The 20,148-nt window shown below is 48.3% G+C and overlaps 1 protein-coding gene across 1 annotated transcript in view; it reads left to right on the top strand.

Annotated features, from left to right (window-relative positions):
• Positions 1–13,388: 13,388 nt before the first annotated feature.
• The window catches only part of LOC308080617 (E3 SUMO-protein ligase ZBED1-like), a gene marked incomplete at both ends in the record, with an annotated part of 32,174 nt that continues 25,414 nt past the window's right edge, over positions 13,389–20,148 (top strand). Inside the window, 3 exons of the mRNA XM_080422509.1 lie at positions 13,389–14,256; positions 14,835–15,454; positions 15,665–15,886. Coding sequence (XP_080278635.1) covers positions 13,389–14,256; positions 14,835–15,454; positions 15,665–15,886 — 1,710 coding nt within the window. The remainder of the gene's footprint in view (positions 14,257–14,834; positions 15,455–15,664; positions 15,887–20,148) is intronic.

Consider the following 20,148-nt stretch of genomic DNA (forward strand, 5'->3'; position numbering starts at 1 on the left):
GGGTGTGCTGGAATGTCCTGGGCTGTGCTGGGCTCTGGTGGGCTGTAATGGGCTCTGGTGGGCTGTGCTGGGCTCTGTTAGGTTGTACGGGGCAATACTGCACTATAGCCTAGAAATGTTCATGTAAAACTATTGCCGGTGGACACAAACTCATGTAAAACTATTGCCCGTGGACACATTGGTTAATCTCAAGTGCAAATGGGCTACAGGGCTGACAAGAGCCTAGTACAGCCTAATAGAGCCTGTTAGAGTCTAGTAAGGCATAGAACACCCTAGTTTAGCCTATTCCAGCCGGACCCAGCCCTGTATAGCCTAGTACAGTCATCTAACTACCCCCATATTCTCCCACTGGGCTGGACTTGGGTGTGCTGGAATGTCCTGGGCTTTGCTGGGCTCTGGTGGGCTGTAATGGGCTCTGTTAGGTTGTACGGGGCAATACTGCACCATAGCCTAGACATTTTCATGTAAAACTATTGCCGGTGGACACAAACTCATGTAAAACTATTGCCCGTGGACACATTGGTTAATCTCAAGTGCAAAGGGGCTACAGGGCTGACAAGAGCCTAGTACAGCCTAATAGAGCCTGTTAGAGTCTAGTAAGGCATAGAACACCCTAGTTTAGCCTATTCCAGCCGGACCCAGCCCTGTATAGCCTAGTACAGTCATCTAACTACCCACATACCCTATAGGCTATTCTCCCACTGGGCTGGACTTGGGTGTGCTGGAATGTCCTGGGCTGTGCTGGGCTCTGGTGGGCTGTAATGGGCTCTGGTGGGCTGTGCTGGGCAATACTGCACTATAGCCTAGACATTTTCATGTAAAACTATTGCCGGTGGACACAAACTCATGTAAAACTATTGCCCGTGGACACATTGGTTAATCTCAAGTGCAAAGGAGCTACAGGGCTGACAAGAGCCTAGTACAGCCTAATAGAGCCTGTTAGAGTCTAGTAAGGCATAGAACACCCTTGTTTAGCCTATTCCAGCCGGACCCAGCCCTTTATAGCCTAGTACAGTCATCTAACTACCCACATACCCTATAGGCTATTCTCCCACTGGGCTGGACTTGGGTGTTGTGGAATGTGCTGGGCTGTGCTGGGCTGTGGTGGAATGTAATGGGCTCTGGTGGGCTCTGCTGGGCTCTGTTAGGTTGTACGGGGCAGTACTGCACTATAGCCTAGAAATGTTCATGTAAAACTATTGCCGGTGGACACAAAATCATGTAAAACTATTGCCTGTGGACACATTGGTTAATCTCAAGTGCAAAGGGGCTACAGGGCTGACATGAGCCTAGGACAGCCTAATAGAGCCTATTAGACTCTAGTATGGCATAGAACATTCTATTCTAGCCTATTCCAGCTGGACCCAGCCCTTTATAGCCTAGTACAGTCGTATAACTACCCCCATAACCTAGGCTATTCTCCCACTGGGCTGGTCTTGGGTGTGCTGGAATGTGCTGGGCTGTGCTGGGTTCTGGTGGACTATAATGGGCTCTGGTGGGCTGTGCTGGGCTCTGTTAGGCTGTACGAGGCAGTACTGCACTATAGCCTAGACATGTTCATGTAAAACTATTGGCCGTGGACACAAACTCATGTAAAACTATTGCCCGTGTACACAGTGGTTAATCTCAAATGCAAAGGGGCTACAGGGCTGACAAGAGCCTAGTACAGCCTAATATAGCCTATTAGAGTCTACTAAGGCATAGAACACCCTAGTTTAGCCTATTCCAGCTGGACCCAGCCCTTTATAGCCTAGTACAGTCATCTAACTACCCACATACCCTATAGGCTATTCTCCCACTGGGCTGGACTTGGGTGTGCTGGAATATGCTGGGCTGTGCTGGGCTCTGGTGGGCTACAATGGGCTCTGGTGGGCTGTGCTGGGCTCTGTTAGGTTGTACGGGGCAATACTGCACTAGACTAGACATTTTCATGTAAAACTATTGCCGGTGGACACAAACTCATGTAAAACTATTGCCCGTGGACACATTGGTTAATCTCAAGTGCAAAGGGGCTACAGGGCTGACAAGAGCCTAGTACAGCCTAATAGAGCCTATTAGAGTCTAGTAAGGCATAGAACACCCTAGTTTAACCTATTCCAGCCGGACCCAGCCGTGTATAGCCTAGTACAGTCATCTAACTACCCACATACCTTATAGGCTATTCTCCCACTGGGCTGGACTTGGGTGTGCTGGAATGTGCTGGGCTGTGCTGGGCTCTGGTGGGCTGTAATGGGCTCTGGTGGGCTGTGATGGGCTCTGTTAGGTTGTACGGGGCAATACTGCACTATAGCCTAGACATTTTCATGTAAACCTATTGCCGGTGGACACAAACTCATGTAAAACTATTGCCCGTGGACACATTGGTTAATCTCAAGTGCAAAGGGGCTACAGGGCTGACAAGAGCCTAGTACAGCCTAATAGAGCCTGTTAGAGTCTAGTAAGGCATAGAACACCCTAGTTTAGCCTATTCCAGCCGGACCCAGCCCTGTATAGCCTAGTACAGTCATCTAACTACCCCCATACCCTATGCTATTCTCCCACTGGGCTGGACTTGGGTGTGCTGGAATGTCCTGGGCTGTGCCGGGCTCTGGTGGGCTGTAATGGGCTCTGGTGGGCTGTGCTGGGCTCTGTTAGGTTGTACGGGGCAATACTGCACTATAACCTAGACATTTTCATGTAAAACTATTGCCGGTGGAAACAAACTCATGTAAAACTATTGCCCGTGGACACATTGGTTAATCTCAAGTGCAAAGGGGCTACAGGGCTGACAAGAGCCTAGTACAGCCTAATAGAGCCTGTTAGAGTCTAGTAAGGCATAGAACACCCTAGTTTAGCCTATTCCAGCCGGACCCAGCCCTGTATAGCCTAGTACAGTCATCTAACTACCCCCATACCCTATGCTATTCTCCCACTGGGCTGAACTTGGGTATGCTGGAATGTGCTGGGCTGTGCTGGGCTCTGGTGGGCTGTAATGGGCTCTGGTGGGCTGTGCTGGGCTCTGTTAGGTTGTACGGGGCAGTACTGCACTATAGCTCAGACATTTTCATGTAAAACTATTGCCGGTGGACACAAACTCATGTAAAACTATTGCCCGTGGACACAGTGGTTAATCTCAAGTGCAAAGGGGCTACAGCGCTGACATGAGCCTAGGACAGCCTAATAGAGCCTATTAGACTCTAGTATGGCATAGAACATTCTATTCTAGCCTATTCCAGCTGGACCCAGCCCTTTATAGCCTAGTACAGTCGTATAACTACCCCCATAACCTAGGCTATTCTCCCACTGGGCTGGTCTTGGGTGTGCTGGAATGTGCTGGGCTGTGCTGGGCTCTGGTGGGCTGTGCTGGGCTCTGTTAGGCTGTACGAGGCAGTACTCTACTATAGCCTAGACATGTTCATGTAAAACTATTGGCCGTGGACACAAACTCATATAAAACTATTGCCCGTGTACACAGTGGTTAATCTCAAATGCAAAGGGGCTACAGGGATGACAAGAGCCTAGTACAGCCTAATAGAGCCTATTAGAGTCTAGTAAGGCGCAGAACACCCTAGTTTAGCCTATTCCAGCCGGACCCAGCCCTGTATAGCCTAGTACAGTCATCTAACTACCCACATACCCTATAGGCTATTCTCCCACTGGGCTGGACTTGGGTGTGCTGGAATGTCCTGGGCTGTGCTGGGCTCTGGTGGGCTGTAATGGGCTCTGGTGGGCTGTGCTGGGCTCTGTTAGGTTGTACGGGGCAATACTGCACTATAGCCTAGAAATTTTCATGTAAAACTATTGCCGGTGGACACAAACTCATGTATTACTATTGCCCGTGGTCACATTGGTTAATCTCAAGTGCAAAGGGGCTACAGGGCTGACAAGAGCCTAGTACAGCCTAATGGAGCCAATTAGAGTCTAGTAAGGCATAGAACACCCTAGTTTAGCCTATTCCAGCCGGACCCAGCCCTGTATAGCCTAGTACAGTCATCTAACTACCCACATACCCTATAGGCTATTCTCCCACTGGGCTGGACTTGGGTGTGCTGGAATGTCCTGGGCTGTGCTGGGCTCTGGTGGGCTGTAATGGGCTCTGGTGGGCTGTGCTGGGCTCTGTTAGGTTGTACGGGGCAATACTGCGCTATAGCCTAGAAATTTTCATGTAAAACTATTGCCGGTGGACACAAACTCAAGTAAAACTATTGCCCATGGACACATTGGTTAATCTCAAGTGCAAAGGGGCCACAGGGCTGACAAGAGCCTAGTACAGCCTAATAGAGCCTGTTAGAGTCTAGTAAGGCATAGAACACCCTAGTTTAGCCTATTCCAGCCGGACCCAGCCCTGTATAGCCTAGTACAGTCATCTAACTACCCCCATACCCTATGCTATTCTCCCACTGGGCTGGACTTGGGTTTGCTGGAATGTCCTGGGCTGTGCTGGGCTCTGGTGGGCTGTAATGGGCTCTTGTGGGCTGTGATGGGCTCTGTTAGGTTGTATGGGGCAATACTGCACTATAGCCTAGAAATGTTCATGTAAAACTATTGCCGGTGGACACAAACTCATGTAAAACTATTGCCCGTGGACACATTGGTTAATCTCAAGTGCAAAGGGGCTACAGGGCTGACAAGAGCCTAGTACAGCCTAATAGAGCCTGTTAGAGTCTAGTAAGGCATAGAACACCCTAGTTTAGCCTATTCCAGCCGGACCCAGCCCTGTATACCCTAGTACAGTCATCTAACTACCCACATACCCTATGCTATTCTCCCACTGGGCTGGACTTGGGTGTGCTGGAATGTCCTGGGCTTTGCTGGGCTCTGGTGGGCTGTAATGGGCTCTGTTAGGTTGTACGGGGCAATACTGCACTATAGCTTAGACATTTTCATGTAAAACTATTGCCGGTGGACACAAACTCATGTAAAACTATTGCCCGTGGACACATTGGTTAATCTCAAGTGCAAAGGGGCTACAGGGCTGACAAGAGCCTAGTACAGCCTAATGGAGCCTTTTAGAGTTTAGTAAGGCATAGAACACCCTAGTTTAGCCTATTCCAGCCGGACCCAGCCCTGTATAGCCTAGTACAGTCATCTAACTACCCACATACCCTATAGGCTATTCTCCCACTGGGCTGGACTTGGGTGTGCTGGAATGTCCTGGGCTGTGCTGGGCTCTGGTGGGCTGTAATGGGCTCTGGTGGGCTGTGCTGGGCTCTGTTAGGTTGTACGGGGCAATACTGCACTATAGCCTAGAAATGTTCATGTAAAACTATTGCCGGTGGACACAAACTCATGTAAAACTATTGCCCGTTGACACATTGGTTAATCTCAAGTGCAAATGGGCTACAGGGCTGACAAGAGCCTAGTACAGCCTAATAGAGCCTGTTAGAGTCTAGTAAGGCATAGAACACCCTAGTTTAGCCTATTCCAGCCGGACCCAGCCCTGTATAGCCTAGTACAGTCATCTAACTACCCCCATACCCTATGCTATTCTCCCACTGGGCTGGACTTGGGTGTGCTGGAATGTCCTGGGCTTTGCTGGGCTCTGGTGGGCTGTAATGGGCTCTGTTAGGTTGTACGGGGCAATACTGCACCATAGGCTAGACATTTTCATGTAAAACTATTGCCGGTGGACACAAACTCATGTAAAACTATTGCCCGTGGACACATTGGTTAATCTCAAGTGCAAAGGGGCTACAGGGCTGACAAGAGCCTAGTACAGCCTAATAGAGCCTGTTAGAGTCTAATAAGGCATAGAACACCCTAGTTTAGCCTATTCCAGCCGGACCCAGCCCTGTATAGCCTAGTACAGTCATCTAACTACCCACATACCCTATAGGCTATTCTCCCACTGGGCTGGACTTGGGTGTGCTGGAATGTCCTGGGCTGTGCTGGGCTCTGGTGGGCTGTAATGGGCTCTGGTGGGCTGTGCTGGGCTCTGTTAGGTTGTACGGGGCAATACTGCGCTATAGCCTAGAAATTTTCATGTAAAACTATTGCCGGTGGACACAAACTCATGTAAAACTATTGCCCGTGGACACATTGGTTAATCTCAAGTGCAAATGGGCTACAGGGCTGACAAGAGCCTAGTACAGCCTAATAGAGCCTGTTAGAGTCTAGTAAGGCATAGAACACCCTAGTTTAGCCTATTCCAGCCGGACCCAGCCCTGTATAGCCTAGTACAGTCATCTAACTACCCCCATACCCTATGCTATTCTCCCACTGGGCTGGACTTGGGTGTGCTGGAATGTGCTGGGCTGTGCTGGGCTCTGGTGGGCTGTAATGGGCTCTGGTGGGCTGTGCTGGGCTCTGTTAGGTTGTACGGGGCAGTACTGCACTATAGCTTAGACATTTTCATGTAAAACTATTGCCGGTGGACACAAACTCATGTAAAACTATTGCCCGTGGACACATTGGTTAATCTCAAGTGCAAAGGGGCTACAGGGCTGACAAGAGCCTAGTACAGCCTAATAGAGCCTGTTAGAGTCTAGTAAGGCATAGAACACCCTAGTTTAGCCTATTCCAGCCGGACCCAGCCCTGTATAGCCTAGTACAGTCATCTAACTACCCACATACCCTATAGGCTATTCTCCCACTGGGCTGGACTTGGGTGTTGTGGAATGTGCTGGGCTGTGCTGGGCTGTGGTGGAATGTAATGGGCTCTGGTGGGCTCTGCTGGGCTCTGTTAGGTTGTACGGGGCAGTACTGCACTATAGCCTAGAAATTTTCATGTAAAACTATTGCCGGTGGACACAAAATCATGTAAAACTATTGCCCGTGGACACATTGGTTAATCTCAAGTGCAAAGGGGCTACAGCGCTGACATGAGCCTAGGACAGCCTAATAGAGCTTATTAGACTCTAGTATGGCATAGAACATTCTATTCTAGCCTATTCCAGCTGGACCCAGCCCTTTATAGCCTAGTACAGTCGTATAACTACCCCCATAACCTAGGCTATTCTCCCACTGGGCTGGTCTTGGGTGTGCTGGAATGTGCTGGGCTGTGCTGGGTTCTGGTGGACTATAATGGGCTCTGGTGGGCTGTGCTGGGCTCTGTTAGGCTGTACGAGGCAGTACTGCACTATAGCCTAGACATGTTCATGTAAAACTATTGGCCGTGGACACAAACTCATGTAAAACTATTGCCCGTGTACACAGTGGTTAATCTCAAATGCAAAGGGGCTACAGGGCTGACAAGAGCCTAGTACAGCCTAATATAGCCTATTAGAGTCTACTAAGGCATAGAACACCCTAGTTTAGCCTATTCCAGCCGGACCCAGCCCTTTATAGCCTAGTACAGTCATCTAACTACCCACATACCCTATAGGCTATTCTCCCACTGGGCTGGACTTGGGTGTGCTGGAATATGCTGGGCTGTGCTGGGCTCTGGTGGGCTACAATGGGCTCTGGTGGGCTGTGCTGGGCTCTGTTAGGTTGTACGGGGCAATACTGCACTAGCCTAGACATTTTCATGTAAAACTATTGCCGGTGGACACAAACTCATGTAAAACTATTGCCCGTGGACACATTGGTTAATCTCAAGTGCAAAGGGGCTACAGGGCTGACAAGAGCCTAGTACAGCCTAATAGAGCCTGTTAGAGTCTAGTAAGGCATAGAACACCCTAGTTTAGCCTATTCCAGCCGGACCCAGCCCTGTATAGCCTAGTACAGTCATCTAACTACCCACATACCCTATAGGCTATTCTCCCACTGGGCTGGACTTGGGTGTTGTGGAATGTGCTGGGCTGTGCTGGGCTGTGGTGGAATGTAATGGGCTCTGGTGGGCTCTGCTGGGCTCTGTTAGGTTGTACGGGGCAGTACTGCACTATAGCCTAGAAATTTTCATGTAAAACTATTGCCGGTGGACACAAAATCATGTAAAACTATTGCCCGTGGACACATTGGTTAATCTCAAGTGCAAAGGGGCTACAGCGCTGACATGAGCCTAGGACAGCCTAATAGAGCCTATTAGACTCTAGTATGGCATAGAACATTCTATTCTAGCCTATTCCAGCTGGACCCAGCCCTTTATAGCCTAGTACAGTCGTATAACTACCCCCATAACCTAGGCTATTCTCCCACTGGGCTGGTCTTGGGTGTGCTGGAATGTGCTGGGCTGTGCTGGGTTCTGGTGGACTATAATGGGCTCTGGTGGGCTGTGCTGGGCTCTGTTAGGCTGTACGAGGCAGTACTGCACTATAGCCTAGACATGTTCATGTAAAACTATTGGCCGTGGACACAAACTCATGTAAAACTATTGCCCGTGTACACAGTGGTTAATCTCAAATGCAAAGGGGCTACAGGGCTGACAAGAGCCTAGTACAGCCTAATATAGCCTATTAGAGTCTACTAAGGCATAGAACACCCTAGTTTAGCCTATTCCAGCCGGACCCAGCCCTTTATAGCCTAGTACAGTCATCTAACTACCCACATACCCTATAGGCTATTCTCCCACTGGGCTGGACTTGGGTGTGCTGGAATATGCTGGGCTGTGCTGGGCTCTGGTGGGCTACAATGGGCTCTGGTGGGCTGTGCTGGGCTCTGTTAGGTTGTACGGGGCAATACTGCACTAGCCTAGACATTTTCATGTAAAACTATTGCCGGTGGACACAAACTCATGTAAAACTATTGCCCGTGGACACATTGGTTAATCTCAAGTGCAAAGGGGCTACAGGGCTGACAAGAGCCTAGTACAGCCTAATAGAGCCTGTTAGAGTCTAGTAAGGCATAGAACACCCTAGTTTAGCCTATTCCAGCCGGACCCAGCCCTGTATAGCCTAGTACAGTCATCTAACTACCCACATACCCTATAAGCTATTCTCCCACTGGGCTGGACTTGGGTGTTGTGGAATGTGCTGGGCTGTGCTGGGCTGTGGTGGAATGTAATGGGCTCTGGTGGGCTCTGCTGGGCTCTGTTAGGTTGTACGGGGCAGTACTGCACTATAGCCTAGAAATTTTCATGTAAAACTATTGCCGGTGGACACAAAATCATGTAAAACTATTGCCCGTGGACACATTGGTTAATCTCAAGTGCAAAGGGGCTACAGCGCTGACATGAGCCTAGGACAGCCTAATAGAGCCTATTAGACTCTAGTATGGCATAGAACATTCTATTCTAGCCTATTCCAGCTGGACCCAGCCCTTTATAGCCTAGTACAGTCGTATAACTACCCCCATAACCTAGGCTATTCTCCCACTGGGCTGGTCTTGGGTGTGCTGGAATGTGCTGGGCTGTGCTGTGTTCTGGTGGACTATAATGGGCTCTGGTGGGCTGTGCTGGGCTCTGTTAGGCTGTACGAGGCAGTACTGCACTATAGCCTAGACATGTTCATGTAAAACTATTGGCCGTGGACACAAACTCATGTAAAACTATTGCCCGTGTACACAGTGGTTAATCTCAAATGCAAAGGGGCTACAGGGCTGACAAGAGCCTAGTACAGCCTAATATAGCCTATTAGAGTCTAGTAAGGCATAGAACACCCTAGTTTAACCTATTCCAGCCGGACCCAGCCGTGTATAGCCTAGTACAGTCATCTAACTACCCCCATACCCTATAGGCTATTCTCCCACTGGGCTGGACTTGGGTGTGCTGGAATGTGCTGGGCTGTGCTGGGCTCTGGTGGGCTGTAATGGGCTCTGGTGGGCTGTGCTGGGCTCTGTTAGGTTGTACGGGGCAATACTGCACTATAGCCTAGACATTTTCATGTAAACCTATTGCCGGTGGACACAAACTCATGTAAAACTATTGCCCGTGGACACATTGGTTAATCTCAAGTGCAAAGGGGCTACAGGGCTGACAAGAGCCTAGTACAGCCTAATAGAGCCTGTTAGAGTCTAGTAAGGCATAGAACACCCTAGTTTAGCCTATTCCAGCCGGACCCAGCCCTGTATAGCCTAGTACAGTCATCTAACTACCCGCATACCCTATGCTATTCTCCCACTGGGCTGAACTTGGGTATGCTGGAATGTGCTGGGCTGTGCTGGGCTCTGGTGGGCTGTAATGGGCTCTGGTGGGCTGTGCTGGGCTCTGTTAGGTTGTACGGGGCAGTACTGCACTATAGCTCAGACATTTTCATGTAAAACTATTGCCGGTGGACACAAACTCATGTAAAACTATTGCCCGTGGACACAGTGGTTAATCTCAAGTGCAAAGGGGCTACAGCGCTGACATGAGCCTAGGACAGCCTAATAGAGCCTATTAGACTCTAGTATGGCATAGAACATTCTATACTAGCCTATTCCAGCTGGACCCAGCCCTTTATAGCCTAGTACAGTCGTATAACTACCCCCATAACCTAGGCTATTCTCCCACTGTGCTGGTCTTGGGTGTGCTGGAATGTGCTGGGCTGTGCTGGGCTCTGGTGGGCTGTGCTGGGCTCTGTTAGGCTGTACGAGGCAGTACTCTACTATAGCCTAGACATGTTCATGTAAAACTATTGGCCGTGGACACAAACTCATATAAAACTATTGCCTGTGTACACAGTGGTTAATCTCAAATGCAAAGGGGCTACAGGGCTGACAAGAGCCTAGTACAGCCTAATAGAGCCTATTAGAGTCTAGTAAGGCGCAGAACACCCTAGTTTAGCCTATTCCAGCCGGACCCAGCCCTGTATAGCCTAGTACAGTCATCTAACTACCCACATACCCTATAGGCTATTCTCCCACTGGGCTGGACTTGGGTGTGCTGGAATGTGCTGGGCTGTGCTGGGCTCTGGTGGGCTGTAATGGGCTCTGGTGGGCTGTAATGGGCTCTGTTAGGTTGTACGGGGCAATACTGCACTATAGCCTGGAAATTTTCATGTAAAACTATTGCCGGTGGACACAAACTCATGTAAAACTATTGCCCGTGGACACATTGGTTAATCTCAAGTGCAAAGGGGCTACAGGGCTGAGAAGAGCCTAGTACAGCCTAATAGAGCCTGTTAGAGTCTAGTAAGGCATAGAACACCCTAGTTTAGCCTATTCCAGCCGGACCCAGCCCTGTATATTCTAGTACAGTCATCTAACTACCCCCATACCCTATGCTATTCTCCCACTGGGCTGGACTTGGGTGTGCTGGAATGTCCTGGGCTGTGCTGGGCTCTGGTGGGCTGTAATGGGCTCTGGTGGGCTGTGCTGGGCTCTGTTAGGTTGTACGGGGCAATACTGCACTATAGCCTAGAAATTTTCATGTAAAACTATTGCCGGTGGACACAAACTCATGTAAAACTATTGCCCGTGGACACATTGGTTAATCTCAAGTGCAAAGGGGCTAAAGGGCTGACAAGAGCCTAGTACAGCCTAATAGAGTCTGTTAGAGTCTAGTAAGGCATAGAACACCCTAGTTTAGTCTATTCCAGCCGGACCCAGCCCTGTATAGCCTAGTACAGTCATCTAACTACGCCCATACCCTATGCTATTCTCCCACTGGGCTGAACTTGGGTGTGCTGGAATGTGCTGGGCTGTGCTGGGCTCTGGTGGGCTGTAATGGGCTCTGGTGGGCTGTGCTGGGCTCTGTTAGGTTGTACGGGGCAGTACTGCACTATAGCTTAGACATTTTCATGTAAAACTATTGCCGGTGGACACAAACTCATGTAAAACTATTGCCCGTGGACACATTGGTTAATCTCAAGTGCAAAGGGGCTACAGGGCTGACAAGAGCCTAGTACAGCCTAATAGAGCCTGTTAGAGTCTAGTAAGGCATAGAACACCCTAGTTTAGCCTATTCCAGCCGGACCCAGCCCTGTATACCCTAGTACAGTCATCTAACTACCCCCATACCCTATAGGCTATTCTCCCACTGGGCTGGACTTGGGTGTGCTGGAATGTGCTGGGCTGTGCTGGGCTCTGGTGGGCTGTAATGGGCTCTTGTGAGCTGTGATGGGCTCTGTTAGGTTGTACGGGGCAATACTGCACTATAGCCTAGACATTTTCATGTAAAACTATTGCCGGTGGACACAAACTCATGTAAAACTATTGCCCGTGGACACATTGGTTAATCTCAAGTGCAAAGGGGCTACAGGGCTGACAAGAGCCTAGTACAGCCTAATAGAGCCTGTTAGAGTCTAGTAAGGCATAGAACACCCTAGTTTAGCCTATTCCAGCCGGACCCAGCCCTGTATAGCCTAGTACAGTCATCTAACTACCCCCATACCCTATGCTATTCTCCCACTGGGCTGGACTTGGGTGTGCTGGAATGTCCTGGGCTGTGCTGGGCTCTGGTGGGCTGTAATGGGCTCTGGTGGGCTGTGCTGGGCTCTGTTAGGTTGTACAGGGCAATACTGCACTATAGCCTAGAAATGTTCATGTAAAACTATTGCCGGTGGACACAAACTCATGTAAAACTATTGCCCGTGGACACATTGGTTAATCTCAAGTGCAAAGGGGCCACAGGGCTGACAAGAGCCTAGTACAGCCTAATAGAGCCTGTTAGAGTCTAGTAAGGCATAGAACACCATAGTTTAGCCAATCCAGTCGGACCCAGCCCTGTATAGCCTAGTACAGTCATCTAACTACCCCCATACCCTATGCTATTCTCCCACTGGGCTTAACTTGGGTGTGCTGAAATGTGCTGGGCTGTGCTGGGCTCTGGTGGGCTGTAATGGGCTCTGGTGGGCTGTGCTTGGCTCTGTTAGGTTGTACGGGGCAGTACTACACTATAGCTTAGACATTTTCATGTAAAACTATTGCCGGTGGATACAAACTCATGTAAAACTATTGCCCGTGGACACATTGGTTAATCTCAAGTGCAAAGGGGCTACAGGGCTGACAAGAGCCTAGTACAGCCTAATGGAGCCTATTAGAGTCTAGTAAGGCATAGAACACCCTAGTTTAGCCTATTCCAGCCGGACCCAGCCCTGTATAGCCTAGTACAGTAGTCTAACTACCCACATACCCTATAGGCTATTCTCCCACTGGGCTGGACTTGGGTGTGCTGGAATGTCCTGGGCTGTGCTGGGCTCTGGTGGGCTGTAATGGGCTCTGGTGGGCTGTGCTGGGCTCTGTTAGGTTGGACGGGGCAATACTGCGCTATAGTCTAGAAATTTTCATGTAAAACTATTGCCGGTGGACACAAACTCATGTAAAACTATTGCCCGTGGACACTAGGGCTGCACGATATATCGTCATCGTATCGATATCTCGATATGAACGTGCGCGATGTCCGTATCGCAAAAGGCAACGATGTTGACGATATAACATTTCCCCTGCATGTACAGCTCAGATCGTCCTAAATGCACAGCTAAGGCCCGGCTGCCGCTGGCCAGCCAACCACAAACCTCATTTCATGCTTTCCTTAGATCGACAGCTGAAGTCAACCAATCACAAACATCCCCTTGAGCAAAGCAGGAAACACGGTCTCTCTCACACACACACACAAACACAAACACACACACCACAGCACGGAGGCGGAGAGAAAGAAAAGGGGGAGAGAGATGAATGAGGAAGATAGCAGCACCGGGGCAGAATCGGCTGCAGATTCTGCAAATTTGGTCGTGAAAAGTAAATCAAGCTCTATTGTTTGGAGATATTTCGGTTTCAGAAAGGAGGATGTAAAACAGAGCGAGGTGTTGTGCAGGACGTGCCTCCGCATTGTCGCGACAAAGAAAGGCAACACAACCAACCTGTTTCATCACCTAGAAAAACACCACAAAACACTGTATGAGGAGAGCCAAGCAATAAAAGAGACTCAGGGGCCAGGGTCATCCTCCCGTGTCAAGCCCAAGCAAAGTCGGATTGACGATGCATTCAGTAGTGTAACGCCATACGAGAAGACGTCCTCCAGACACAAAGAGATTACAGACGCCATAACGTACCATATTGCAAAAGATATGATGCCCGTGTATTCAGTCGACAAAGAGGGCTTCCACAAAATGGTTCGGACACTTGACAAACGTTACAAAATACCGTCTCGAAACCATTTTAGTGATAAAGCCATTCCCCAACTTTACAATCAGACCAAGATGCGTGTTGAGGCTGAGCTCCATGACATTGATTATTTTGCCACAACGACCGACTTGTGGTCGAGCCGAACGACTGAACCCTACATGAGTTTAACTGCCCATTTCATCACAAAGAACTTCGAGCTGAAAACCCGATGTTTGCAGACTTCCTTCTTCCCCGTGGAGCATACTGGAGTTAACATAGCGCTTGAGATGAAAACTGCGTTAGCAGACTGGGGCATGCTAGAGGAGCAGCAGGTGTGTGTGACCACTGACAACGCATCAAGCATGATCAAAGCACTGGAAGAGAATAAGTGGATCCGACTACAGTGCTTCGGGCACAGGCTACACCTAGCAATAGGTACGTTTTGCTGTTTATTTTTAATTACTTTGTTTAGAACACATTTTGAAATGCAGAAAATCATTTATTTTTTCATCATTTTTGTTATCTTACATTTTATTATACCCTGGCAAAGTTGATTGATTGTATTGTTGCAATGTGTTGTGTGAACTTGCAGAGTTAGTGTTTTAATAGACCACTTGCATGATTATGTCATGTGGGTGTTTTTTTTTTATAATTTATGGAACAGAATAGCTGGGCTCACCTGAGGGAGGGAGAGACAGGGGAGTGTGTGTGTGTGTGTGTGTGTGTGTGTGTGTGTGTGTGTGTGTGTGTGTGTGTGTGTGTGTGTGTGTGTGTGTGTGTGTGTGTGAGAGAGAGAGAGAGAGGGGGGGGAGAGAGGAGAGGAGGAGAGAGAGGGAGAGAGAGAGAGAGAGAGAGAGAGAGGGGGGGAGAGAGGGGGGGAGAGAGGAGAGGAGGAGAGGGAGAGAGAGAGAGAGAGAGAGAGAGAGAGAGAGAGAGAGAGGGGGAGAGAGATGGAACAATATGTGTTAATGTGTGGTTAATTTATATATTTTGTTTGTACATATCTTCTCTAGAAAATGCAGTGAAAAGTGAGCAGCGGATCAGCCGTACAACAGCCGTCTGCAAAAAGTTGGTGTGCCACTTTTCACACAGCTGGAAAAAGAAGGTGGCACTTCAGAAGGCCCAGAAGAAATTCGACCTTCCAGATCATGAACTCATCACTGAGTGCCAAACTCGATGGGGCTCCAGGCTGCTCATGATTGACAGGATCCTGGAGCAGAGGACAGCACTGGCATATGTCCTCTCAGAGGACCCAAAAACACGACACCTAGTTCTAGGGCATCAGGAGCTAGATGTACTGGAGTCGGTCAGCAAGGCACTGGGACCACTGCTTGAGTTCACTGATGCTCTGTCAGGGGAAGAGTATGTAAGTGTCTCACACCTCAAGCCAGTACTGAGCCTTTTCAACACAACTCTCTTGGCACCAAAGGAGGGGGACACTAACTTGACAAAGTCCTTGAAAAATAAAATATTAGAGTACTTGAATAGCAAGTATGAAGATAAAGTCACACAAGAGCTACTGGATGTGGCATCCTTCTTAGACCCAAGATACAAGACCCAGTACATCACTGAAGACAACATTCCCATCATCAAAGCCAGACTGGTAGAAGAGATCAAGACGCTGGAACTCAAGGTAAATATAATTATTAGAATGGAATGTATGAAATAGAAAACTGTTAATTCTATTGTATTATCTTACATTTAAGTACATATTTATAAGTGTACACTGAGCTGAACATTGTGGTCTTCATACAGTAATGATTATCATTATATGATGTTGTATTATAATATTTCAACATGAAATAATGAAATTGCTTTCTTCTTTTTGTCTATTTTATTTTAGAGTCCTGGGGGCATCAGAGTCAGAGTAGAAGAAGATCCACTCCCACCCACCAAAAAGAAGAAGAAGACGTTGGCAAGCTTCTTCAAAACCTCCACTGCCAGTGCCACTGCCACAGCACCAGTTGATCCCACTGCTGCCATAGAAGCTGAGCTGAACAGCTATCTACTGGTCACGCCAATTGACAATGAAGAGGACCCGCTTCTGTGGTGGAATAAATACAAGGTGAACTTTCCCCGGCTCAGCAACATGGCAAGAAAATATTTGTGTGTGCCAGCCACCAGCTCTCCCTCAGAGAGAGTCTTCAGCACAGGGGGTAATATTGTTAGTTGTGAGAGATCCTGTCTGGCGCCAGAAATGGTTAATAAGCTGGTGTTCCTTGCAAAGAATCTCTAGAAGTCGTGCACACAAATATTAATGCACAGGGTGGCCAGAGATGGTGAAATAGGGGGATGGGACTTGAGACTGATACTTTGACTGCTGAATCGTACAAGGTGGTGCACTGACTGACTGTGCACATGGGGTGATCACTGCCTGTGCCTCCTTTTTTATTTTTGTTTAATTTCTTTTTATGCACACATTCATACAGTACCAAGATGCACCTACCTCTATTCTGAATGTGAAAAGGGAAAGATTGTTTACTTACACTGTCCAATGTTTACTTACACTGTCCAATACAATAAGAGAAAGAGGTACTACTGATTCTCTGTTGTATGTTATGTTGGACTGTTGCACTAATGTTCTGATGAGTAAAATATTTTGTTAAGTAACTATACATTTATGCAAGCACTTGCACTGTTGTTGTTAAAGAAGAGCTGCAATATTTTTTGTATTTCTTATCTAAATGCAGGCTAAGATAGTGATTGGTCTTTTACAGTTCAGTTACTGTATGATCAATAAAATATTCATTTTCTTTCCTATATACATTTTGGAATAGGATATTCTGTTTTTGTGAAATAATGCTTAGCATTGTTAGATGTAAAATACTGTTGAATTTGGTCAAAGCAGAGCTGTAGCAAAATGTTTGATTACAGTATAACTTGGTGGCAGTATATTCATGTTGATTGACACATTTGACAGTGATTGGTCTGTTCTGGTCAATAAAACTGCACTTTTCCACGTCCATTTGGTATCATTATGCAGTTTTTTTTTAAGAATGCTTAGTTTTCACTGTTTATTTTAGTCATATCGTATCGTATCGATATCGAGATATCTGCCATATATATCGTGATATGAATTTTTGTCCATATCGTGCAGCCCTACCACATACCCTATAGGCTATTCTCCCACTGGGCTGGACTTGGGTGTGCTGGAATGTCCTGGGCTGTGCTGGGCTCTGGTGGGCTGTAATGGGCTCTGGTGGGCTCTGCTGGGCTCTGTTAGGTTGTACGGGGCAATACTGCGCTATAGCCTAGAAATTTTCATGTAAAACTATTGCCGGTGGACACAAACTCATGTAAAACTATTGCCCGTGGACACATTGGTTAATCTCAAGTGCAAATGGGCTACAGGGCTGACAAGAGCCTAGTACAGCCTAATAGAGCCTGTTAGAGTCTAGTAAGGCATAGAACACCCTAGTTTAGCCTATTCCAGCCGGACCCAGCCCTGTATAGCCTAGTACAGTCATCTAACTACCCCCATACCCTATGCTATTCTCCCACTGGGCTGGACTTGGGTGTGCTGGAATGTGCTGGGCTGTGCTGGGCTCTGGTGGGCTGTAATGGGCTCTGTTAGGTTGTACGGGGCAATACTGCACCATAGCCTAGACATTTTCATGTAAAACTATTGCCGGTGGACACAAACTCATGTAAAACTATTGCCCGTGGACACATTGGTTAATCTCAAGTGCAAAGGGGCCACAGGGCTGACAAGAGCCTAGTACAGCCTAATAGAGCCTGTTAGAGTCTAGTAAGGCATAGAACACCCTAGTTTAGCCAATCCAGCCGGACCCAGCCCTGTATAGCCTAGTACAGTCATCTAACTACCCCCATACCCTATGCTATTCTCCCACTGGGCTTAACTTGGGTGTGCTGAAATGTGCTGGGCTGTGCTGGGCTCTGGTGGGCTGTAATGGGCTCTGGTGGGCTGTGCTTGGCTCTGTTAGGTTGTACGGGGCAGTACTGCACTATAGCTTAGACATTTTCATGTAAAACTATTGCCGGTGGACACAAACTCATGTAAAACTATTGCCCGTGGACACATTGGTTAATCTCAAGTGCAAAGGGGCTACAGGGCTGACAAGAGCCTAGTACAGCCTAATGGAGCCTATTAGAGTTTAGTAAGGCATAGAACACCCTAGTTTAGCCTATTCCAGCCGGACCCAGCCCTGTATAGCCTAGTACAGTCATCTAACTACCCACATACCCTATAGGCTATTCTCCCACTGGGCTGGACTTGGGTGTGCTGGAATGTCCTGGGCTGTGCTGGGCTCTGGTGGGCTGTAATGGGCTCTGGTGGGCTGTGCTGGGCTCTGTTAGGTTGTACGGGGCAATACTGCACTATAGCCTAGACATTTTCATGTAAAACTATTGCCGGTGGACACAAACTCATGTAAAACTATTGCCCGTGGACACATTGGTTAATCTCAAGTGCAAAGGGGCTACAGGGCTGACAAGAGCCTAGTACAGCCTAATAGAGCCTGTTAGAGTCTAGTAAGGCATATTACTAGATACATATTACTAGCTATGCTATTCTCCCACTGGGCTGAACTTGGGTATGCTGGAATGTCCTGGGCTGTGCTGGGCTCTGGTGGGCTGTAATGGGCTCTGGTGGGCTGTGCTGGGCTCTGTTAGGTTGTACGGGGCAATACTGCACTATAGCCTAGACATTTTCATGTAAAACTATTGCCGGTGGACACAAACTCATGTAAAACTATTGCCCGTGGACACATTGGTTAATCTCAAGTGCAAAGGGGCTACAGGGCTGACAAGAGCCTAGTACAGCCTAATAGAGCCTATTAGAGTCTAGTAAGGCATAGAACACCCTAGTTTAACCTATTCCAGCCGGACCCAGCCGTGTATAGCCTAGTACAGTCATCTAACTACCCACATACCCTATAGGCTATTCTCCCACTGGGCTGGACTTGGGTGTGCTGGAATGTGCTGGGCTCTGGTGGGCTGTAATGGGCTCTGGTGGGCTGTGATGGGCTCTGTTAGGTTGTACGGGGCAATACTGCACTATAGCCTAGACATTTTCATGTAAACCTATTGCCGGTGGACACAAACTCATATAAAACTATTGCCCGTGTACACAGTGGTTAATCTCAAATGCAAAGGGGCTACAGGGCTGACAAGAGCCTAGTACAGCCTAATAGAGCCTATTAGAGTCTAGTAAGGCGCAGAACACCCTAGTTTAGCCTATTCCAGCCGGACCCAGCCCTGTATAGCCTAGTACAGTCATCTAACTACCCACATACCCTATAGGCTATTCTCCCACTGGGCTGGACTTGGGTGTGCTGGAATGTGCTGGGCTGTGCTGGGCTCTGGTGGGCTGTAATGGGCTCTGGTGGGCTGTGCTGGGCTCTGTTAGGTTGTACGGGGCAATACTGCACTATAGCCTAGACATTTTCATGTAAAACTATTGCCGGTGGACACAAACTCATGTAAAACTATTGCCCGTGGACACATTGGTTAATCTCAAGTGCAAAGGGGCTACAGGGCTGACAAGAGCCTAGTACAGCCTAATAGAGCCTGTTAGAGTCTAGTAAGGCATAGAACACCCTAGTTTAGCCTATTCCAGCCGGACCCAGCCCTGTATAGCCTAGTACAGTCATCTAACTACCCCCATACCCTATGCTATTCTCCCACTGGGCTGAACTTGGGTATGCTGGAATGTGCTGGGCTGTGCTGGGCTCTGGTGGGCTGTAATGGGCTCTGGTGGGCTGTGCTGGGCTCTGTTAGGTTGTACGGGGCAGTACTGCACTATAGCTCAGACATTTTCATGTAAAACTATTGCCGGTGGACACAAACTCATGTAAAACTATTGCCCGTGGACAAAGTGGTTAATCTCAAGTGCAAAGGGGCTACAGCGCTGACATGAGCCTAGGACAGCCTAATAGAGCCTATTAGACTCTAGTATGGCATAGAACATTCTATTCTAGCCTATTCCAGCTGGACCCAGCCCTTTATAGCCTAGTACAGTCGTATAACTACCCCCATAACCTAGGCTATTCTCCCACTGGGCTGGTCTTGGGTGTGCTGGAATGTGCTGGGCTGTGCTGGGCTCTGGTGGGCTGTGCTGGGCTCTGTTAGGCTGTACGGGGCAATACTGCACTATAGCCTAGAAATTTTCATGTAAAACTATTGCCGGTGGACACAAACTCATGTAAAACTATTGCCCGTGGACACATTGGTTAATCTCAAGTGCAAAGGGGCTAAAGGGCTGACAAGAGCCTAGTACAGCCTAATAGAGTCTGTTAGAGTCTAGTAAGGCATAGAACACCCTAGTTTAGTCTATTCCAGCCGGACCCAGCCCTGTATAGCCTAGTA

This window comes from Gymnoscopelus braueri (assembly GCF_963280865.1).
Source record: "Gymnoscopelus braueri genome assembly, chromosome: 24".
In the NCBI taxonomy this organism is placed as follows: domain Eukaryota; kingdom Metazoa; phylum Chordata; class Actinopteri; order Myctophiformes; family Myctophidae; genus Gymnoscopelus; species Gymnoscopelus braueri.